Consider the following 24639-nt stretch of genomic DNA (forward strand, 5'->3'; position numbering starts at 1 on the left):
CTACCGTGCAGTGTCCCTGCTCTCCGTGGCTCTGATGTATTTGCCCCCCGTGGGCTGTACTGCGCATCTCGACTAATAAAACGACACCCTTGCCGTGCCTCTGCCTCACCAGCTGCGTGTGCGAGCGTGAGTGTGAGCAGGGTACGGCTGTGCAGCTCCCCCAGCCGTGTCCCTCCTGCCTCGCCGGGCCTGTCGCCCCGCAAGAGCGGTGCAGCTGCAGGCGGGGTCTGCTCTTCTGGGCTGCCGTGCAGGTCCAGGTCCAGGTCCTGGTCCTGGTCCTGGCCCTGGCCCTGCATGAGACGCGGGGGTGGGGGGCACTGTGCCAGGCAGGGCCTGAGCCTGGGTCCTAGGAGCTGTCCCGGCTGCCTGGTCTGCGGCAGTGCCCTTTGGGGGCTCCCTCATGGCTCGGGGGGGGGGCAGCCCAGCCCTCTGGCGGACATGCCAGCAGCGGGGGTTGGGGCTGTACCGCACTGCATCCCCGCACTGCACTCCCTCATTGTAATCCATCCCCGCACTGCACCGAGTCCCTTCAGTGCACTGTAGCCCCCTGGCCGCGCTTCATCCTTACACTGCATGGCACCCCTCACTGTACTTCGCTCCCTCACCTCACTGCGGCTCGCCGCGCTGCCCGGCACCGCACCCCGCACTACTTGGTCCCCGGCGGCACTGCGTCCCGGCGGTGCGGGCGGGTGACGCGGTGGTGCGCTGCCGGCCGCTGGGCGAGCGGGAGCGGGCGCTGCGCTGCGGGGCCGTGGTGCGCGTGGACGGCGCGCGGGGACACTGCTTCCTGCAGCCGCCCGCCGCCGACGAGCCGCCCAAGCACTTCGCCTTCGACGGCGCCTACGGCCCCGAGCACGGCACCGAGCAGCTCTACAACGACGTGGCCTGCCCGCTCGTCGAGGTGGGCCCCGGGCCGCCGCCTCAGCTCGCGGGCCCCTCGCCGCAGGCCGCGTCTGCCCCCCAGGGCACCCGGAGGGTCCCGGGCTTTGGGGAGGGGGCAGAAAACGTGCGGCCCCCCCTTTCCTCCTCCACACATCGGTCTGCGGGTGCAGCAGAGGAAGGACCGGGCCCCCCCTTCCCACCGCGTCTTCCAAGGCTCTCTGGGCGCACCCTCGGTTTCAGGAAGGGCGCCGTCTCTGCGCCGAGTCGGGCGCCGCGTTGCCCGCTCCGGGACGGCCGGACGACTCGGGATGGTGCCGGGGAAATGGCAGCGTAATGTTAGGACGAGGTTTTCAATCCGGCCGTGAACCCGGCTGGCCCCCTCGAGACCGAACGCGTCGCCCCTGCCCACCTCGGCCATGCCGGCCCCAGCCCACGCCGGATGTCGGACTCTGCCAGGCACCAGATGTTCAGCTTTAGTTGCTTCCTGCCACTGCATCTGAGAAACAAAATACCCTTTTTTAAAATTAAAGCATCCCTGGGTTTTAACTGAGAGAGACTTCCCTGTTGAAAGCCCTGTTTGTCTCCTCAGTCCTCGTCATGTCGTTTTGGACGGCAGCAAAATCCTTCTCCTTTTGTGTAACCCCTTCTACATTCCCTTGTATCCTGCAGTTTGGCAGAAACCACTGCATCTTTATACCCTTTTTGTATTGCATTTTATTACCTTATTTCTACAGCTTGGGCTAGGAAGCAGGCCGGGTAGGTTTGCACCTGACTCAGTCAGAGATGCAGCTTTTATAAGCCGCGCGCTTCATTTATCCAATGGTTTGTGGAGCCTTTCCTTCCATAGTTTCATAGTGTGTAGGGTCGGAAGGGACCTGAGCAGATCATCGAGTCCGACCCCCTGCCATGGCAGGGAAGAGTACTGAGGTCAGACGACCCCGGCACGGTGTTCATCTAACCTCCTCTTAAAGCCCCCCAGGGTAGGAGCCTGCACCACTTCTCTTGGAAGTTGGTTCCAGATCCTAGCCGCCCTGACCGTGAAGTTGCCCCATCTTTTTTTTATGCTTCAGCTTTTCCATTCTTTTTATCTTTTGGGGTTTAGGATGAAATTAACCCAGAGCCTTGGCTTCTGGGCACTAAAGATCTTGCGGGATTTTCCACAAGGACTTCAAACTTTTGGCAACTCAGCTTGCTCAGCAGTTTCTTTGGTGCTTCATACCTGCTACAATAACTGCTTTCTGAGGGATTAAATCTTAGCAGACAATCTTAATATGCAACATTTGAAAATAATGGTTGTTATAATGATGATTTCTTTTATTTTTCAGGGTGTCACGGAAGGCTACAATGGCACTATCTTTGCCTATGGCCAGACTGGCAGTGGGAAGTCATTTACCATGCAGGGCGTTGCGGACCCCCCTTCACAGAGAGGCATTATTCCCAGGGCGTTTGAACACATTTTTGAGAGTGTACAGGTATGTCATGACATGAAAGGACTACTGCAATATTAAAGACAAGCTGCTAATCTAGCTATTTTCTACTAGACTTTCCGGGGGGTGCTTATCATTATAGTATCTCAGCCCTGCAAGCACCAAGTTATTCTTTCCCATTTTTCAGTTGGGGAAACAAAGCACAGAAAGAGGGGATGACTTCTCCCAGATTGCACAGGAAATCTGGCATAAAGCCAGTATCTCCTGCAACCCTGTCCAGTGGTTGAAGCACAAAATCACTTTCTTAACCATCAAGACATCAGTAAGCTAGTAGACAGCTAACTGGTCAATACCGTTGCATGGTGAGTACCTACACACTGCACGTGACTGACTGGCTAAGCATCTATTATGTGTCTTAGTGGGAATAAGGACAGGCTGATAAAGCCCTTGAGATTTGGGATTTAGGTTTTGTTTCTAGTTCTACTGCTTATTTGCTGTGTGACTTTTGGAAAATCACTGTTTCTCGCTCTGCCCATCAGGAAAATTAGGCAGGGCTCCACGTGTACCTTGAGTATTATGTGCTCACCAACTGATCAAAGTGCACTCTGGCCATAATCCCCACTTCTCCCCAGCTCAGGAGCCTGCAGGGGAGGGGGAAGACTCACTCCCTGGGGTCTGGAGCCGTGCAAAATCAGGGTCTCTAGAGCTAGCGCTGATTTTTGGCAAGCTCTCGCAGCACAGTGGAGGTCTGGCAGAAGCTGCACTGACTTACAAGCTCAGAGCTCACTGTGCACATGCCACACAGCCTGGAGTGGGGGCTGTGACCACAATCGCTTTGTCTCCACCCTGGATCCACCCATGCCTGACTCCCAAGGGTTCTGAGGTTGATTGATGCTTAATGGGATCCCAAGGGAGTATGTGGTTTCATTCATTAAAGTTTGTAAAGTGCTGGGGAACCTTTTATTGAATGGTAGCTGAGAATGTAAGAACATGAGAGATACTGTGCTGGGTCAGAGCACGTAAGCCATCTGGCCCGCTAGCTTGTATCTCACAGTGGCAAAGGGAAGATGGCAAGGGGAAGAGTCTAGAGCCTCTCCAGACTGATCTACCTATTGCCTCTCTTTTCTTATAGCTTCCAGCATTCAGAAGCCTAGGGAACCCTCATATGGAGTTTGCAACCCTCCTTTTATGTTTCATTCCCACTGTTGGACCCATTCTGCATGGATTTGTTTCTTTTGCAGCTGGCCAAAATATCTGCCTCTACATCTTGAACTTTATTAAACACCCTGAGAAAGAACTTCCTTTTTGTTTGTTTTAAATTGGCTCTCTAATAATTTCATTGTACATTGCCTTGCTCTAGGATTGTGAGAGATGATAAATCCCTACTTTCTTTCTCTACATACACCACTGATTATTTTATAGTTATTTCTTATACCTCTCTCACAGGCATTTTTTTCTAAGCTGAAGAGTCCTAACCTCTCTTTATATGGCAGCCTATCCATACCCCTGATCATTCTTGTTGCCCTTCTCTGTACAGTTTTCTAGTTCTGTTCCACCCTTTGGAGGTAAGGGGGACCAGAAATGCACACAGCATTCACGGTGTGGTTGTACCATTGAAGGGGAAGATACTGGGGGTTTTACCCAAAATGGTATACCAAAACATCTTGGTGCGGACTGTTGAATAGAGGGCTTTACTTCTCTCTCCCTAGGTATTTACCAGCATAGCCACACACACTGTGGTAGGCCTGTATTTTCTGTTTCTGTATGCTGTACAAGAGGAGTCTATACCCTGAGAATTCCTTTGTATTAAATAATTGTCCTGGAAAATAGGTGTGGGTGCTAAAGGAGGTTAGGCACCCAACTTCCACTGAAAGTCAGTAGGAGTGAGGTGATCATCTCCCTTAGATCTTTTTGAAACTCTTACCCTAAGATCCCATCTCTTTATTTTGTATAGTGTGCCGAAAACACCAAGTTCTTGGTAAGAGCCTCTTACCTGGAGATCTACAATGAAGACATCAGAGATTTGCTAGGAGCTGACACCAAGCAAAAGCTGGAGGTAGGGAGACTGGAGGAGGATGTGCTTTAATTTACTGACTGCTGTTATCACTAATTCCTAATAGAAGTGGGCAACTTATCACAAACCTTGGGCAGAAGCTGAAACAAAAAGCATTTGGGATGTGACAAAAGCTGTTGTAATTACATTTAGTGAGTTTTATCTACAGTCTTCAAACACTGTGTTTTATTGGTTAAGACTGAGGTTTGAATTCACTATTGTGTGTGAAAATAGAACACACTTCAATTCCATGCTGAAAGGAATCAACAGCCACTATATTTAAACTCTTATCCAAAGAGTAGACACCTCTGCTCTACGCAGATTGTCTTAAAAATACTAATTTTTGATGGGGGCTTTTGGAGCATACACTCCCAAGACAAAACCTGCTTCTGTTATTTGAGATGCGCATTCGAATCAACATGAATGAACGTGAGACTAGCTGGGATTGGTTCTTGCTATCAGTTAAAAATGCAATATAAGATTCATTGCAAAAGCACAATGATGGTACATTTCTCTCATGCTCTAGTACGTATGCAAATTATGCATGCGTGCGTGCACACACACCTGCTGAGGGGAGGTCCTGGCCTTGCTCTCCTGGAGGCATAGGTTCTTGTGTATGTGTACAAGTGCGCGCACATTCCTTTTGAAAATGCATCCTTGAGTTGGAGTCCTGGTTGGCAGTGGCTGGATTGTGCCAAACCAAAGAGAGAGTAGCAGCTCCTGATTGCTACCATCACTGGAGGTGTGCGGTTATCACTAAGGTTGTTTTAATTTTAGTTCTTTAGTTCTTGTACAAGCAACGGATCTTCAGAAATGCAAATTAGGAGCCTTATTTCTGCTCTGAATTTGTCTAGCCTCAGCTTCTCAGTCTTCAATTTCATTATGCCATCATGTGCTAAGTTAAAGAGATATCTCCTATCAGAATTTTTCTCCCCTTATAGGTACTTGCAGACCCTGATGATCAGTCACCTTTTAATTTTCTCTTTGATGTTCTAAATGGGTTGTGTCTCTTTTGCATGGTCCTTTGAGGCAGGCTTCCCACTCCTTGAATCATTCTTGTAGTTCTTTTCTGAACTCTTTATAGTTTGTCAACAGCTTTTGAAGTGTGGGCAGTGAAACAGGAAATAATCTTACTACAGTGCAGACAATGGTTAAATACCTCTCTGCTTTTGCCTACTATTTGCCAATGTATTCTTCCAGTGTTCTCATTAATGCAGTGTTGCGGCTGAATGCTGTGAATTCATGTTAAATTGATTATTCAGCATGACCCCAAAGCTATGTCCTGCTTTCCAGGAGTACCCATTGTACCAGTGAGACTTATATTTTGGTTCCTAAGTGTGTGGCCTTAGATTTAGTTGTATCAAATTATGTGTTGCTGTAGCTTAATCTGCAGTTCAGACTGCCCTTTAGAACTGACCTGTTCTTACAACTGTTATTTACTGAACCAACTGTTCCCATACTCACGGCAATAGTACTGTTTTCTTACATAGCAGCAGTGTCGTTCCTAAAGATAATGAATAGTATTGAGCCAAGAACAGAAGATTCCTGAGAAGCCCCATTAGAAAGTCCTGGTGAGATGATGACTCCTACCTTTCTCAGATCCATTTACAATTATTATTTTGGGATCTCTCAGCCTGTATGAGTAAAGAGTGCAGGACTGGGCCCACACATTGTGTCTTGTTTCCTAGAGATGGGAACCTGTCTTAACTATGCCAAGTGGCATGAGGGGAGGCAGAAAGCTGAATGTGGAAGTATGGGAACAAGGGATCAGGAAAAGTGATACAGAAGATCATAGGAAGTGGAAGGGAAAAGCTATAATGAGAACAGGGTCGTAAGTGGGAGAAGGAGTGCACAGAACCTGAAGGCAAGGGTGAATTGTTTCTTGTGGAAGGAGAGGGAAGGCAGAGATGGGAATGTGTGGGGGCTGGACAAATGTTAGGCTACCACAAGTTAAGAGCATATTCTCTGTGGCCCATTGATTTGGTCCAGCATGACAGTTCCTTTCTGAGAAAGCAGTAGGAAACCCACTAATGAGCAATGACTGCCCTTTGGGGAAATTTCCTCTTAGCCTTCCTCAATTAGCAGTTGGTTTTTGGCTTGAAGCAAATGGGATTTTGTCCCTTTTAATCCCAAAAGTTTTAATCCAGTCTGAAGTCCCTGTGGGTGATTATATTGGGCGCGCCTACACGTTCATTAATGCACCATAATTACGGTGCATTTAGTACCTGTAATAAGAGGTAGTAACTTAATGGACCGTAATTGGCACTACTGCGCATTAAGGCAGATTAACTCTTTTTAGGGACACGTAATGCCCATTGGACTAATCAACTGCACATTAGCCTATCGGCACAGGTTTTGCCAGCTGCACTAATGCGTAGTAGAATTAGTCCAGTGGGCATTAAGCATCTTGTGTAGACGTGACCATTATCTGTTTAGACAAAAATGGCAAAAAAATCCCAGGACGTGACAGATACCTCTCCCTATCGGATGCATGGGACAGATGGATAGTTTCAAAGGTGTAGTAAGGTAGATGCTATTAAAATCATAATCAATAAGTTGGTTGCTTTATAGTAACAGAATTTGCCTTATGGTAGCTTTGCACATCTCTGCTCTGCTCTTCTTTTCTCAGATATTCCTTTAGGGAGCTGCATATCTTCTGTCCTCATTTACTTGCCAGCAGGGTAGCCAGTATGTGGAAAACCGAGGCACTAGCACCATCTGCTGCACAGAAATGCCAACATGGTGGCAGGGGTGTAGGCAGACATTTGGTGGATCCCTGTCCCCCAAGGTCTCTGGCCTTGTCAAGGCAGGGTCCCTGTTGGTCTTGCCTTTGCTTCACCCTGTGGATTGTGTGCGTGTGGGTGGGTGGGTCGGCGTGCGTGTTACAAGAACAGGGATTCACTGTTTTCGAAATGGCTTCCTGCAAATTTTTGTTCTTTGTTCCACATCAACAGTGACATTGGTTTCCATGACAACTGCAGTTGGCACTAGGAGGGCAGTACATGGGCAGAACTGTTCCCATAGTAACACAGTCACGCTGGTGACAGCCGCTGGCTGTTGCTGCATTTATGGAGGAATTCAATGTCCTGCGGAGACACAAATCTCAGGCTGACCTGCTGCCCCCTGGAGTCAAACAGGACTTCTCCTGAATCCTGTTTGCATTCTTAAATGTACTTGTTCCTTGCTAACCTCGGTGACTCCTGGCCAGTCCTGCACGCCATCCCAGAGATTCACGGTCACTTGCTGTGCAGTGCAGCCCTGCAGACAACAGACCTTACTGAGCTCTGTTAGGAAAACAACCCACCCCAAGTAGACCTCAGTGGTTTTGTAGGGGAAGGAGGAAACATCTTTATTTCCTTTTGTGCATTCCCCCACCCTTGTGGACTACATCATACCTCCCTTGCAGCAAGGTCATGCCGTCCTTTCACATGGTCAGAAATGAGTTTGAAGGGGACTTGCCAGGATCCGACACTTTCATCATGGACTTAGACTCTGCAGCACTGGCAGCTTCAGCCCTTGCAATCATCTGCTTCTAGCATAATGCATATAAAAACAATCATCTAGATTGAACCTAATTTTGATCCTGTAACTCAGTTAATCCAAGGCAAGTCATGATTTTAGGTTGGTTACAGAAACTGCCTAAGGTCCCCTCTATATTATAACTTTAAATCTCCTGTAACCTAGTTCAAAGAATCGTAGAAAATGATAGAATCATAGAAAATTAGGGTTGGAAGGGATCTTAGGAGGTCTGTTCATACAGAATCTTATAGCACATTTGTTCTCTTCATTGTAGTTTCTGACAGAACTTTTATCTCAGTAACGTTTCAGTGTTTCCAGAAGTTCCCTAAGCAGCACACCTAACGTGTGCCATATGTTTGATACTAGGTCCCAACAACCATATTGTAACACGGTCCCTCTGACTTAGTTGTAGGGTAGTGCAGACAGAGCCTTAGTTGTGAACTCAAATTACATCGGTTATAGCTGACTGATAATAATTTAAAACCCATATAAAGTCCCAGTGTTTTTTTTTGTGAGCCTTGGGGGTGGTCTTTTGATACTTTTCCCCTGTATTTTTATATAAATCTGATAGGTCACTCTAGAACTCACAAGAAAAACATGTATTTTAACATCTTTTATTAACACATTCTTTTTTTTGTTTAATTTTCTAAACCTCTGAAAGATGCTTCAAGCAGGGCTATTAATTACTGAAAACATAACATATTTAGGGGCATCCCCTCCCAGACTCCAAAGTAAGCTTTTGGAGCCACCAGGGGCATAGCTAACCCTGAGAGAGCGTAGTCCAGGTTTGACAGATGTCCTGTACCTGATGGGAAGGATTTCAGCAATTTAATTAAGGCCATATGAACATCCATGCAATGCATAGGGGAATCACTAAAGCACTTAGTAACAATATTTTTTACTGTTGAATCTTTGCCTTGATGTAATGAACTGCCTATAACCAGAGATGCAACAGAGATTATCTGCAGCATATAAAAAACTACTACCACTATTTTTAATAATAAATATTTTAATATTTCATATTAAATAATAATATGTTTTAACATTAAAATTCTCAGGCAGATATAGGGCAGTGAAGCAGGGCACCATGTGGCCCTGAAGATGCCTGAACTAGTCAGCAAACTGGACTTGAATTCTGGTCAGTTATAGAATCATGAAGATTTTTTTTGGGGGGGAGGGATTTATTCATCGTTCAGAAATTATTAATGTGTTTGGTTAAAGCCAAATACAGCTTCCTGCTGGTGTTACAGCAATTTGATGGGGTATGCCAGTGCTGATGATCACCTACTGAGTGCTCCTGGCTCTCTTTGAAATTGCCGGAAAGTGTGGTGCTCAGCAGGTTCAAAACACTTCTGAGGATATGCCTCACCGTGGTGTTTGGCAGCCAGCAGTGGGATTTTTGGGTAGTGCAATTATGCATGTAAATGCCTTTTCCTTCTTTTATATGCAAAGCACGTGCCGCCCTCAGGCTCCATGTTTCCATTGTGGCCCTGTGTAACCTGTGTTGTGCTGTTCTGCCCGCAGCTGAAGGAGCACCCAGAGAAAGGGGTGTATGTGAAGGGACTCTCTCTACACACAGTACACAACGTGGCCCAGTGCGAGCGTATCATGGAGATAGGCTGGAGGAACCGATCAGTGGGCTACACGCTGATGAACAAGGATTCTTCCCGCTCCCATTCCATCTTTACCATCAGCATGGAAATTTACACTGTAGGTAGGTGCTAGATTCCCTGGGGCTGGCCTAGGCAAGTGGAGCACTGAACCAGCCTGTGCAATCTGGCCAATGAACCCCAAAGAGAAACTCGGTTCTATGTGATTTTAAGTCTAAAAATGAGAACTGTGCCTCATTACCAGCATTCTCTACAGTATGAAATAACTGAGAAGTCGTGCATTTTTTTTTCCCCCTTGCATCTCCCTGGGAGGCGGGGGAGGAAAGTATCTTCTACACTGGCTTGGAGCATATTTCCCCCTCCTTTTGTTTCTTTATCTTCTAAAATCTTTAATTATTGCTAGTGAAAGGTGCTGGGTGGATTGTCATCCCTGGAGCCTGAAGTCTACGTGTACTTACACTTGGAGTTCGTTTGATTATGTTATTAGAATATTATTATTAGAATCTAGATTCACTAGATTATAAGGGCTGAAGGAACCACACCTCTCACCTCTCTGGTCTATTTTCATAACATAAACCTAAAAATTTCAACCAGTGATTCCTGCATTTAGCTTATAATGTGCAGTTGAATTAGGAAATGTCTTTTAGACCAGCGGCTGTTCTGCTGGCAGTCTGTGGGCTGCATATGGCCCGCAAGGGATTAATTTGCGGCTGCCTCCAAGCTCTTGCTTGGGCACCACGCTCCGTTGCTCTTCGAGCTGCCGCCACCAGTGTCTCAAGGCTCCTCCTCCTTCCTCTAGCTTCTGCTTCCTGCCTCTGCCCCGGGGGATAGGTGATGTGGCTGCAGGGCCCAGGAAGCCTGGAGCTCAGGGGACCCATGTGACATTCAGCTCGAGGGCGCTATACCCAGTGCAGTTCTTTTCCTATTAAAAAGGACCCAGGGACCAAGGGCCCCCGGCCACTCTGAAGTTGGATAGCCTTGTTGTAGACAAACGTTTGATTTTGGTTTAAACATGTGAGATGCAGACTAATTACCTTCTCTATTTAAAAAAATGCATCTTATTTCCAGTTTGCTTCTTGTGATTGAAATTTCATTAGCAGATAAAGCACAAACAGCAACAAAGTAAGCTGCCCCTGTCTGTCACCTTGCCATTTTGCCTCAACCCTTATCTCTGGGTTTGAGAGAGGAATTCAGTCCCCTATGCTCCATTCAGTCCTTGGTCCCAGCTAAGACTACTGCATCCATTTCCTTTATATCTGCAAATGGAAATTTTAATTGGTTTCAGTGTGACAACTAATAAAAGCAGCACTGTGGCCTCTCTGAGTTATTTTGAAATTCAGTTCAGCACATCTTATGCTGTCCTCACTTTTAACATTTTTTTTATTCACCTCAAAAAACTTTACTGGCAATCCAGAACAGCTTGATGGATGATAGAGGGAAGCATACAATTTTGGCAGCTGTGTAAAGGGATGGCTGAGGTAGAGAGAATAAATTTAGGATTGTGGCACCTCATTAGTTGGACATCTTTGCTAAAATGATCCTGGGTTGAAATAATTAACAAACCTGATATTTAAAATTGTGAAATTTTAAATGAAATACTTAAAATGTTTAGGCTGCACACTTGATACCCACTGTGGAGAGTAAGAAAGTTCAAATTGTTTGCAGTCTTCAAAAGAATACGTGTATGAAGAGTTAGTATTTTTTTTAGATTCCCTTCACAACCGTAAGGTCTAGAAACCTTCAAACTAAGGTTTGAGTTGTGCAAGAGAAGTGTGGCAGATCGTGTGATTCAGCATAGACAAGCCCCTGATCATTAGCTCTCTCTGAGCATTAAGATGAGCAGATGTTTTTCTTTCAAAATTGTGTTTGAGAGCTGATAAGAAGGGAACAGTTTTAGGGTTGGCTCATGCTTCTGCTGCCAGAAATGGTTGATGCAATAGAAGAGAGCTAGCTAATAGCAGCCCAACTTTCTAGCTTGCTACAGGCATTTTAGCAACAGTCTGGGGACCTTGTTACACTATGGAAACTAAACTACTAAATGTACTGATTGGAACAAACAATCTCCTTGGGTACAATTACTGGCAGGAGCCAAAACAACTTTTTAATTGTCTATCAGTATTTATCTAAATGTGGGAAAATTCTTCTCAGTGTCCATTTGTCCCAGCTCTCAAAAGGGACAGTAAAGCAGGGTGGATTCTCTTTAAACTCCATCTGTTACTTCCAAGTTCTCCCACAATCTCTAAGCTACCAGAAAGATCTGAAATGAAACAGCCAGCAGTGTTTTCTGTTGTAATGACTGGGGTTCATTGATCTGAATAGTCTGTTAGCTTCTTGGAACTGTTATTTCTAACTGAAGATGTTAGTGATCCATGCATTCATGTTTAGGAAGTTTTCTTCACATGGCTAGAAACTTTATTTTTAAACTAAAGCTTAGGTTTTTCAAAAGTTGGTGGGTAACTGGAAAAGTGCTCCTAGTTCAGTTGAATCTTTAATACACCCCATCATGAACCGTATGTTCTTCTGAAGGCCTGTAGCTCATTTTATCTGTGCTGTGATGTCTGGGAGTAGCAGTTGAGAGGAACCGTGGTCCAGAAGTTAAGCCCATTTAACTTTGCTGAGTTTGAGCCTATGCACAGAAAAAGGCTGTGGTTTGAATTGAAACATGATGCCAAAGAGTAAGAGGTCTGCTCCTGGACTGGTTAAGATGCTTCCTATTAAAAAGAACCTAATCTCAAATTATTTTCTTGCAGATGAGAGAGGACAAGATCACCTCAGGGCTGCAAAGCTCAACCTGGTGGATCTAGCTGGAAGTGAGAGGCAATCCAAAACTGGAGCCACAGGGGAGCGACTCAAAGAGGCCACCAAAATTAACCTCTCTCTTTCAGCCCTGGGCAATGTCATCTCGGCCCTGGTGGACAGCAGGTGCAAACACATCCCCTATCGAGACTCAAAGCTGACCCGGTTACTGCAGGACTCCCTTGGGGGAAACACCAAGACACTTATGGTGGCCTGCGTGTCTCCTGCTGATAACAACTATGACGAGACCCTCAGCACTTTACGCTATGCCAATCGAGCAAAGAACATCAAGAACAAGCCCCGTATCAATGAGGATCCCAAGGATGCTCTGATGCGGGAGTATCAGGAAGAAATTAAGAAGCTGAGGGCCATTTTGGCTCAACAGATGAACCCTAATAACTTGTCAGGTAGGATGTCCTTGAGCTGCTCCAGAGGTGCATTGTCATTGGCCAGAAAAAAATGCTAGTTTAACATACGGAGTGCATGTTGGGATTTTGCCTCAGCCCACCCTCCTACTGATTCTGGGGCAACTTTGCTTTAAGCCCAGCCAGGCAGAGTCATCTTTTGGGGTAGTTAAGGTGGGAACGGTCTTTTTCCTCAGTAGGGAAACTGCCCATGTTAGGAAGAGTCTTTACGGCAGGTATTTATTCTTTCTACTCCAGGATAGAGGCAGCCTCTGGTATAGTGGAGGCCAAGGAGACTTTAAGGAGACCAAGTAATGTCTGTGCCTCCTTCCCACTGATTTTCCTTTCCTGGGCATGATGTTTTGTTAGATGCCTCATTCTCTACCCCTCTCCCCTCCCCTTACCCCTGCACCCCCACAGACTTTTGCATTAAGTGGCCTTATCTCCTTCACTGACATACAGGTGTGTCATCTCTTTTCCCCATCGGGACTGCTCAGCTGGAAGTGAAACCAGCTCCCTTCCCTGAACCCCAGACAGATGTTGAGGCGGAGAAGCAGCTGATCCGAAAAGTAAGTCAAAGAAGCGTGACTCCCAGGTCTTCTGCTGAGGTTCATCCACTTCTGTAGTACTCAGTACAGAGGCAATGCAGAGTGGTGTTGTACAACCTTCTCAGGACAGCTCTGCTCATAACCTGCAGCCTCATTTCTTGTTCCATCTTGCTTTCGAGATGGGGATGGAAGAGGCTTTCCAGTACGGTTCAGTGGACATTGTAGGAGTTCCTTAGTTTTGAATACTCCCTGCTTTTCCACTGCTTGATTCCCAGTGTACAAAGGGGCCAGAGAATCCAATCTGTCCAAATATTGGGTCAAATTTTAAGGTTTGAATTTGCTGTCTGCTTCGTTCAATGTTGTTGATTGTTCAAATGATCATTAGCAATAGAAAGCTTCTCATCTCTACTGGTGGGCCTAACTCAGAGGTGGGCAAAATGTAGCTCATGAGCCGCATGCGGCCCTCCAGGCCCTTCTATCCGGCCTGTGGGGCCCCTAAAAAATTTAGAAAATTAATATTTATCTGTCCCTGGGTGCCTGTCATGTGGCCCTCAATGGCTTGCCAAAACTCAGTAAGTGGCCCTCTGCCCAAAATAAATAACTGTCCACCCCTGGTCTAACCTGACCAGACTCGGAAGTACCTTAACGTGTTATGATCTTGATAACATTTGAGATGTGGCACATCTGACACAAAACTGCTTCCCTCCTTACTCTTTCCCTCCCCAAAAACATCATGTTGGAATTTCAAATGCACAGAAGTCTAAATTCCAGATATTCGATGGCTCAGTATTGACCTGGTCTGTAAAAACCCCATTCAGTTGCCATTCTGGAGCTTCTCCATATGGTTTATCTGTCAGGTTTGACAGAGGCCACCGTTTCAACCCACAAGAAGAAGCAGATTGTATATTGAAAGATCTCACATGGTCTGAATTAGTGCCAGAGAGGGGAATAACTGGTACACAAATTTATAAGATGGGTTACTCTGTTTTACTGACTGTCAGAAGTTTCTAATGCAATCAGTAGATTTTCTGATGGCTGGCAATGCAGGTTGGGATACCGTCCATTTTTTTAACATTCAGTTGTCTGTATTACATAAACCACCTGCAGAATTAGCACTAACTGGGTCTGTTGTTGACAGACCTGTTCTTATTTATTATTTGTATTATCACAGTGCCTGGGAGTCTGTGCCATGAACCAATATCTAGTTGTGCTAGGTGCTGTACAAACACAGAAGAAAAAGTTAACCTGTCCCTAGAGAGTTTATAATCTTAAATAAAAAAAGGAGACAGCAGATGGATACAGAGCAATGGAGGAGTACAAGAAGACGACACTGTTGGTCAGCATGATGGCAGTGGTCTCGTTATACCAATGGCCTAAATGTTGTTTTTTTTCAAGGCTTCAGGGCAAGGGAGAATTTTAAGGAGGGCAACAGCAGCATGTAAGGGGAGAGGAGAATGGTCAGATACATTGATATTAAAAAGTGGTGACAGAGTGGCAAGGGGATGAGAGGCTGATGGTGGCAGAAATGGAAGAGAAGCCTCTCATCCCCAGTATGGTTTGACTGAGAGTGGGATATGTATGAGAGAAGGAAGGGTGTCCAGAGAAGAGGACAGTGGCAGAGTCATTGTCAGATCCAGGCCTCTGTGAGGGATAGTAGCTAGAGGGAAAGCAAGATGAAGTCACGTATGGCTGTGATGGATGAAGTAGGTGGTCCAGAAACAGCACAAAAAAGGGAGGGCAGAGAAGGGGATAGGCATGTAGTTAGGAATGGTGGCATAAAAAGGATGGAAAGAGTGGAAGGAGTCCTTGGGTTAGAGCAAAAGTGACTACAGATGAGGAAGAGGATGCAGATGGGGGACCAAGATTTGTTCCATCAAATGGACAGATAGGTGTAGAGATGGGAAAAGGAGTGGGCAGAAATGGTGGGAACATCACAGGGTAAGCAGGAAGGGGGATGAAGCCAGTGGTGAGAGAGGAGGATTTGAGAGGCCAGAAAATGAAGGGGCTAGAGAGTGAGCTCCACTTTTGCTCTCACACCTAAAGGAGGTCCCTCCAGAGCACACTGGTATCACTGTTACCTAGGCTCTTTCTCTTCTATGACATGGAGACTTCCAGTCTGTAGGACCATCAACCCATTAGTACGTGCATTTAAAATGGAGAATGGAAAATGTCAGCAGTAAAATGGGGGAGCCATGAATGGGCGCAGTGATCAGGAGCAGGCTGTCAGGGTGTCATGCCATGCTGTTCCCAACGGCCTTGTTGTGCCTTTCAGGAATATGAGGAAAGACTAGCCCAACTGAAGGCAGACTTTGAAGCTGAGCAGGAGTCCCGGGTCCGGCTTGAGGAAGATATCACTACTATGCGCAATTCCTACGACCTCAAGCTGTCCACTCTGGAGGAGAATCTCAGGAAGGAATCAGGTGTGAACAAGGCAGGGCTAGGCACAGAAGGGCAGGCTCGCACCCCAGAGGGAGGAGCACGTAGGCTGTTGGAAACCAAATGCAGATAATAGAAATTTTAATTGTGGGTCACAGTGGCACTAATTTGGCATTCAACCTACGGAGAGGGCAGGTCCCAGCGTGCAGTGCTCTCTTCATTTGGCTGGGCACAGTTCATTCACACATATTATTTGAGGTGAGTGCTGCAGTCTTCTTCGTTATATGTGAATGAAGTGTGGCCCTTGCCTAGTAAACTGCTAGTGTCGTCACTCTGCTAAGCAGAGTTTGGGCACTCCTGCAACATACCCATGACTCGCTGTCAGACTTGAATTATTACCAGTATGAATATAAATTTGTATTAGTGCCTTGGGGATGGTTGTGCTGAACAAACACAAAATATAAAGCCAATCTCTGCTCTAAAGAGTTTATAAATAACAGTACGGTAGAATCTGCATAGCTCACAGGGTAAGGTTCTTTAGCCCTTGCAAAGATGAGAGCGTGTGAACCAGCTGGGGTTACATGTAACTGCATTAAACAGCTGCATGGGACTGCTGATGTGCTCCAGCTGAGTGGAGAAGTGGCAAAAGTCCTTCTGAGGCAAAAGTCAGCAAACGGCTTTGCTGCTTGTCCTTTGTTCACTCTCACCTGTGACAGAGGTTGATTATTCTCATGTGAACCTTGGAGGTTCCAGGATTTTTCATCCATCATGAAAACTACTGTGCTTCATATGGTATTCTCTGGGTCTCCCAGGACTTTCCCTGAATAGCATGGTGGTTAAAATCACTTCTTTTGTTTACAAAGGCATGGATGGTGCAGATTCGGGTTGCATATTCTAGTTCTGCAGAGCTCACAGTTAACAGTTGCATGGATTTTTCTCTTCTCTTCTCCAGTCCTGAGAGTTGAAGCCCTGCCTGACCAAGCACCTTTGCCTCCAGGCTCTGTTGTCCCCATAGCAGAAACAGAACAGATGTCAGCCAAGGTACCCTTCAAGCGAATGCTCTCTGTGAGACTGATGGAACAGACCTAGCTGCCCCTCCTGTCTCTCTGCTGAATTCATCAGTTTGTATTATACAATGTGTATTTATCTAGCTGCACAGTGCAGCAGCTTCTGCAATGGGCTATGGCAGCAGTGTAACAATACACAGTAGCATTATGGGAAATGAAGAAGAATCCCAGTTGGAAATTCCAGGGTGGAATTTAGCTCTTCCAGTGGCAAAACTACCCCACTGCGTACTAATCCCTCTGAGGATTGTGTGTCATTTTTGGTGGCTTACACTGCAGTGTGAGAGTGTGTTCCTTACTCTATTTATCTATAAGCAGCTGTAGAGTTGGATGATTTCCTTCATCTCTCTCAGTTCACACACTGTGTGTTTCTAAAACAGCTGCCTTTGGTTTCCCTTTTCCTTTAGGATGCAGCAGAGACTCTAGTCATTGAGCACATTGGGACAGTGACCAGAGACAACGTGGGACCAGAAGTGGTTGTCCCTACTGAGGAGCGTCCTGTGGCTGTAGATCAGCAGCAAGTGCTTGCCAGGTCCATAATTGTGCAGCTGTGCTTCTGGCTCCACAGCGTTTTGTCTATGCAGTGCAGTTACCAACCAGAACAGAAACAACCGTGCTTTGCGCTCTGTTAATTTCACTGAGCTCCAAAGGTGTTCAGTGCTGCATAAAACACAGACATGTTCCCCCCACACACGTTATTGTGTCAGATCTCAGCACTCCCATTGCTAACATTTTTGCTTTTAACACGGAAGGAAAGGAAATTCACTCTTTTGATTATGTTGCTAAATATCAAAGTTTTCAGCAGATCAGGCAGAGTGGCCTGGTTCCTCAGGGCTGGGATTTTCAAAGCCTTCTTGGAAAGGTTTTATAGCACACGGTGGTTTTGGAAGCAGAATTGAATTGTGCATTAAAGTCGCTGAGTGTAAAATGGAGCAGAGAAGACAGTTCTTTCTGGAGGAGACTGAGCTGTCTGGGTACGAGTTTGTATACTCTTCTGAAAGAGAGGATAAGAAGATATTATCAGTGTAGGCTTCATCTGCCTTGAGGATTTGTCCCAGTTTCAGGCAGTGTTAGCTAACCCGTGATAGAGATGCACCGGTGCAAATCACAGGGCAGGCAAAGGGAACAGTCCAAAGGTATACCTTAACATTGGGTTCAAACTCTTATCACTGGAAATTGTGGTTCAACATTCACTGTGTTTATTATGCTAGAGCTTTGCACCAGTGCAGGGCTGCATTAACATAGGCAAACTAGGCACGTCTTGGGCCCTAACTGGAGAAGGGGCCCAGTTGTGCATATTTTACATACTATAATTATTGAGTGAAAAAAGTAATATAACTATTTCATCTTCAGCTGGGGGCCCACAAGTTTGTTTGCCTAGGGCCCACTAAAGGGTTAATCTGGCGCTGCACCAGTACAGTTACTTAGGCGGGTTGGCAGCTAAATCTGGAATCCTTGGTGTATATATAGACAAGGTGCTGCAGTAAGACCCCTTAGGCTCCCTAAGGGTAACAATGTCTTTTAAATGACCCATCTATGAATTATTAGGGACCCATTTCTTCCTCCTGTGCAGAAAACCTTCTGTAGCTCATTGATGACCATGCATCATGTAGAAGCAGTTTGTCTTCTTACAATGACCTAAAGTCAGCATGTGACCAAATTTTGCTGTCCCCATAAAGGACTTATTTTGTTGCCTTAGCCAGTCCCTTCCCACTTAACATAAATTAGGCGTGTTTTCTTGGAGATGGTCTGTAGCTTAATTTCAGGACCTGTTATATCTGTTTCAGGGCTAAGTGGAGGATTTTAAAGACATGAGAATCAGAAAGTTAATTTAAAACAATCTCTTTTGCTTAAGAAATTCACAGCTGTACATGTGGTACATTTCCAATCTGAGTGATGAGGCCATTCAGAATGCATGCAAGGATATGTTCATTGACCTCATGCTTTGGCAAATGTCAACATTTACCACCAGAAAGTAAATATTAAAACTGAGATGTTCCTTCATTATGTGGGTCAGCAGATCTCATCATGTCCTACAATAGAAATCACTGTCTGCATGTTGTATCCTCATAAATGTCTCTAGGCAATTACCAAGGAAGTGAATTGCTTGCAAATATGCAGATGTTCCTTTACACTGCAGAACTAAGACATGTACCCAACTCTTTCAGGCTACAGATGCTGGAACAACAGGTGGTGGGAGGAGAACAGGCCAAAAATAAGGACCTGAAGGAAAAGCACAAACGTCGGAAAAAGTACGCGGATGAACGGAAGAGGCAGCTGGTTGCAGCTCTACAGAACTCTGATGAGGACAGCACTGACTGGGTTCTACTTAATGTCTATGACTCCATCCAGGAAGAAGTGCGAGCCAAGAGCAAACTGTTGGAGAAGATGCAGAAAAAGGTAACCACTTGGAAGCAACTCTGCTGTACAGGGCTAAGAAGCATCTTCTCAGTGGTGCTCTTTTCTGTTGTTCAACATCTCCTTTCCTCTCATTCCATCCTTTTGTTATAGTAATGACAGTATCTAGGCAGCATATCTGAAGAATAACTATTGCATTCCTGTGGTTACTAAAGCCATGTAAGTCTGTCTGCCTAATCCATGGTAAGAGAGGTTTTGAGTTAGGTGTGGATACTGAGTGATTACTGTAGCCCCCTGGAGAAATGACAGCTTAAATGTGGATTTACCCTGACACATCACAAAACCTCAACATTTCTAAAAAAAATTCATAAGAATTTTAGCTTGGAGCATGGAGAGAGACCAAAATTGCTACTGTATTTTTCTTTTTTTCCATCTGGATGTAATACAGAATAGACGCTGGAAACGAAACAGCCTATGACGGCTTTCTATGTGATGTACTGTGAGGCAGCCGTGTCCTGTGGGCAGAACAACAGACAGGGAGTCAGGAGGTCTGAGTTTCTCACTTGGCTCTGTTGTTGACTCACTGTGTGACCACGAACAGTTTTTTCTTCCTCCCTGTATTGCAAATTCCCCATCTAGTAATGGGAGAAAATTATTTCCGTTCACCATTGCAAAGTTCTTTGAAAGGGAAGTAGATAAGATTCATCTAGACTGTATTTCCTTAGCTTACTAATGAAGATGCTTTTATTTCCATGATGCAGCTGCGGGCTGCCGAGACTGAAATCAAAGACTTGCAGTCAGAGTTTGAGCTGGAGAAGATTGACTATCTTGCTACCATCCGGCGGCTGGAGCGGGATTTCATGCTATTGCAGCAGCTCCTAGATCAGGTGCAGCCCCTCATACGGCGCGACTGTAACTACAGCAATCTAGATAAGATCAAACGCGAGTGTGTCTGGGATGAGGATAGCGGCTGCTGGAAAATTCCAGAGCCCTTCATTCAAAAAACCAGCCTCCCTGCAGGTAAGAAGGGCATCTTCATTGTACTCCCATCTTATGCAGCTTCTCCACAGCTCACCAGCACAAGTCAATAGGCCACTGGTTCCTAACCTTTCTAACCTCAAAGCACCCCTCCTTGACTTCTGTGAGTTGAGTGGCACCCTATTTCAAAAACTAATTTATTGTAGTGCTTGCTTGCTTGAAGAGGGGCTGGGAAGGAGGGGAGCAGCTGGCAAGGATAAGCTTGAGTTTTAGTGAGTGGGGGGAGGAGGTGCAGCCAGAAGAGAAGCGCCTGCACTTATCTTCTCCCCAGAGCCTGCGCTTATCTCCCTTATTCCATCTCTTCTGGTGGCATGCTTCAAAGACTCATGCAACCCTGACTGAGAATCACTGCGATAGACCATAGATCACATATGGATAACAGGCACCTCTGAAACCTTGCTTTGGATTGCATGGACAGAGTAGACCACAATCTTGCTGTGGGAGCCTGGGTAATAACCTCATTTCCCGAGAAGATGGAAATGTTCACTTGAGAGAGCTGTAGAATTCACGTTATGCAGGGGCCAGCGTGATGACACATATTCACTGGATGAAAGCTGTCTTTCTACAGCAGTGCTTCTCAACCAGGGGTCGGAGCACCCTGGGATGCCACCAGATCCTTTGCAGGGTGCCAAGAGGTGTGAGGAGATAAGCAGGAAAGTGCAGGCACAGGCTTGTCCCTGCTTGGCCAGTCTCCCACCTGCATTTCCCAGCCCCTCTGCAAGGAAATAAGCACCGTAATATATATATTAGTTTTTGAAATTGGGTGCCACTCCATTCACAACAGTTATGGAGGGGAGCCTCGAGTTCAATGAGCAGTGCCTTAAGTCCAAAAAAGGTAGAGAACCACTGTTCTGCAGTCTCCCCAGTAAACACCAATATGGGGACTGTAATAAGCAGGGATGGGAAGTAAGAAGAACAGCCATGAAAAACAGCATCTAATTCAGAAAGCTTTGCCCTTTTAATGCCTGTGTTTTCTCATAGCAGTTTCATCACTGCCACAGACTAAACCAGCCAGGAAGAGCTCTTCGGCTGAGAGCAGAGAGCTGCTAATGGTAAGCTGTGCTTCCCCTCTTGGGATTCTTCAGATCCTCTCTTGAGAAGAGGTTATTGTTGCTATGTAGCTGTTCTTTCTGGGTTTTGTAGGCAGAGCCTTAAATGGCTTCAGAGGACTCATGCCCAGCCATAATTGGGCATTAGAATAAAGGTAGCAGAGGCTTGCAGGTGTGTGGAAAGCAGAGCAAATAGTGAAACTGTGACTTGGCGTTACAGGCTAATAGCTGCTAAATGGAGTGTAGATCTGTAGGCAACAATAATGGAACTTTGGGGAGTCCGGAAGATTTAGCATCTAAAGGGTGGAAAAGCACACACGCCAGAACACAGGGACAGAACCCTAGAACAGTACTATGAGCACTTCAGTTACAGTGCTGGCAGGACCCTGCACTTCATGCTGTCACTGGAGAGCTGTATTCAAATCCTGGTATGCTGGAATCATCTTAGTTCCCTTTTAATGACAAAACCACTCCCTGTCTGCCTGACCATTTCTGTCAGGACTTAAGTCTAAGACTACAGTCGTGCAGTGTGTGTGGATTAAAGCTGATTTCCAAACCTCCATCAGGAACTTTTATCATGGATCAGTTGCTGATTCTCTCCCAATCTCCTTCCTGGAAAACCTGAGTTAGTGGGACAGTGCAGCAGGGAGGGGGCATAGGATAGGAGAAGCATTCGGGCTCTTCATTTGCTTTTATAGCCCATTACATATAGGAGTTGCTACCCCTTCCTTTGGTAGGGCTTTGGAACAGTTGGTTTGGATGGATGGCTAATCTTCTAGCCAGATATCTGTGAGCACCTGTTGAGAGACGTACCAGAAAGGCATTCTGCGTAGCGTGCAGCAGGCCTCGCACCCGAAACGTAACAAGGCAGCCGGGTGCCTGGGGCAGCTGCAACGTGGAGGCAGCAGCAACCTCCAGCTGCCGGCATGCCACCGACACAACTACATGGCTGTGGTGACAGCTGTTTCTTTCTGCCCCTCCCCAGTTGGCATGTGGGGCCACTGCCACTTTTGCACCACCCTAATTACACTATTGCCTTGCATTCTCCACCATGGTAGAACTTCACCTGTGTTGTTATACTGGGAGTCTTGTTCGCAGGTGTCAGACAGTATTGCAGCATCTGTCCCAGGCCTGTCCAGACTGTTTGGTAATGTTTGCCCAAGAACTAGATGGGAGCACATTTGTTCTACTACTCTGCAGTATTTCTAACACCAGGCCCCAGTTTTTCAGTTGGAGCAGGAGGGGTTAAGGAATAGAGTTAAGGGGGTGCAGTGCTGACACAGCTTTGTGATTCCAGGAGGAAGAAGACCGTTACAAGATGATGCTGAGCAAGAGTGACAGTGAGAATATTGCCAGCAATTATTTCCGATCTAAGCGAGCCAGCCAGATCCTCAATGCAGAGCCTATAAAGAGTCTTAGTGAGTATCACAGCCCTCCCCCCCTTTGTTATTTGTACAGGGAATAAACAGGAATAACAAAACAAAACATAGTGTAGAAATAATCGATGCATATGTGTTATACCATGGGAAACTGAGTAGGGCAAGTCCTCAAACAAAGCTCATGGACAAGAGAACTGTTTCTCTGTCCAGGGCCAGCAGTTTGACTAGATACATTGTGTACTGGAGTGACTCACCAGTGAAATCAACTGCAGGATCATATACCTAAAACTAGAAATCTTGCTATTTAATTTCCTCAAACTGTTTCTAATAAAGCTCAATGCCTGAGATTTTAATGCAGCAAGAAACTTGGGAAAGCATTGCTATAGCTGAACAAATAACTGTATTAGTGTATAACTTGTTCCTTTTATTCACAGCACACCATAATGCCACCCCCGTGCTGGGTGCTCCCCTGAACAACAGTACCTCCAGCATGGCACCAGTCTCTCCTACACAGGTAGTAGAGATGCCCCAGCCACGTCCTTTCCGTCTTGAATCGCTTGACTTCTCTACATCATCTGCCAAAACCAAGCGCAAGAAGGGTAAAAACAGCTTCAGCAATGACCTCTTTTGACTGCAGTGGCCTTTAGTGGCTATAGACTCTTCAGATTGTGGTGGCCTTCATAGGCAGCATCCTTCAGCCGAGCAGCAGACTGCCTTGGTGCCTTTGGTGGCAGGAATCTTCAGATCGTGGTGGCTTCTGGAACAAACGCTGACTTTTCTTTTCTTTTCCTTTAGGGATGGTGAAGACAACGATATTCTGCTTCCAGGTGTCTTAAAGTCTGTACTAACAACTCCATATTCATGCTGGGGCTGCTATCTGTTTTTGTTCCTTACCATGTCTTTGTGGCTAGCACTGTACATTATCCTGCCATTCCCCTTGCAGGTCTCCATCACTCCAAACACATGGAGGGCATCAAACCTCTGTCCTCAGATTAAAACCCTCTGTGGCATGAGATTCCTCAAAAAATCCTTAAACATCAATTCCTCACTTTCCCAATGCAAGTATCTCAGCATTTCCTTTGTTTTTTAACGTCCCATCCACAACGCGGCTTCATGCCTCATACACAATCCTCCAGTCTTTCTCCTCCTTGTGTCAGTCGGAGCTTCTGACAGCCAACCATTCTTGCCACATCTGTTATCTTGGATGAAGTCTGAAGCTGTTATTTCTTATGAGACATGGACTCACAAGTACCTAGATAAATAATTTGCACATTTATTCACTGACGTGTAGAGCAGATCACTCATTTAAGTCAGTCAGTGGAAAAGATTGTTTCACGTCCATGAGTCCAAGATGTTGATGATTTTTTTTTTGTAAGCTATACTGTATGTTGAGTACCTGTATTGTAACTGGTACTTTCTCTTTATGCATAGGACATATTCACTGATGCCAATAAACTGCCTTTTAATGGGAAATTCAGCCTGACAATCCATATTCTTTTGTTTCTCCTAGACATGGCAGGTTGGCCACTGTCCCTGCAGCGGCAGAACACTGGGTAGTCTCTGCCCATCCATTTGGCCTCTTATTCAGCTGTCAGCAGCAGATCTTTCTTGCCTGCCTGATTGATCCTTGCTTTAAGACCATTCAGACGACAAGGTGCACTCACACTGCTCCGATTAGAGCTTCAGGGTGAGGAGGAGCAGTGGCCGAGGGAAAGAGACCCTGGGGGGCAGGAAAGGGGCCCAACCTACAGCCCTGTTTAATGAAGAGTTTTGCCAAACTTCAGGATTTTGCTCCAAGTCTCGCCATTATTTGGTGCTTCTCCTTTAAGCCCGAGCGCCTGGAGGGAGAGACAACGCTCACAGGTAAGTGGTGAACGTGGATGACAGCTTCTGCACGTGGCTTGGCGCGCCGCGCATGCGCCCTCCGTCTCCCACGCTGCCGCTATGTGGAGTTGTCTGCCTGTGATTGGACGCTGCTCCCGGGGGGGCGGGACTTCAGCACCGTCCTCCGGCTCCCTCCAAGGCGGGCAGTTCCTAGTCGCTTCCCAGTCACGTAGGCGGGGACGCGGCTGCCCCCGCCCCGCCTGCGGGAATCGGGCGCTGATTGGCCGGCTGGAGGGGATCGGTTCCGGGTGA

General features: G+C 46.3%; 1 protein-coding gene across 3 annotated transcripts; it reads left to right on the forward strand.

Moving 5' to 3' along the window:
* The first annotated feature begins 688 nt into the window (after window positions 1-688).
* Window positions 689-23980, forward strand: KIF17 (kinesin family member 17). Of its 3 annotated transcripts, none has more exons than XM_019541415.1 (14): window positions 689-901; window positions 2208-2354; window positions 4264-4365; window positions 9406-9595; window positions 12242-12694; window positions 13154-13260; window positions 15512-15659; window positions 16568-16656; window positions 17087-17211; window positions 18848-19079; window positions 19799-20057; window positions 21057-21127; window positions 22422-22542; window positions 22938-23980. In XM_019541415.1, the coding sequence occupies exons 2-14, from the start codon at window positions 2277-2279 to the stop codon at window positions 23132-23134; spliced, it is 2172 nt and encodes a 723-aa protein (XP_019396960.1). In that variant the 5' UTR covers window positions 689-901; window positions 2208-2276; the 3' UTR covers window positions 23135-23980. The 3 variants fall into 3 exon arrangements, with proteins under 3 accessions (XP_019396960.1, XP_019396962.1, XP_019396959.1); XM_019541417.1 differs by having other exon boundaries at window positions 21060-21127; XM_019541414.1 differs by lacking the exon at window positions 22422-22542 and having other exon boundaries at window positions 820-901; window positions 22938-23069.
* Window positions 23981-24639: the final 659 nt, after the last annotated feature.

This window comes from Crocodylus porosus, unplaced genomic scaffold (genome assembly GCF_001723895.1).
Source record: "Crocodylus porosus isolate Cpor-Errol unplaced genomic scaffold, CroPor_comp1, whole genome shotgun sequence".
In the NCBI taxonomy this organism is placed as follows: domain Eukaryota; kingdom Metazoa; phylum Chordata; order Crocodylia; family Crocodylidae; genus Crocodylus; species Crocodylus porosus.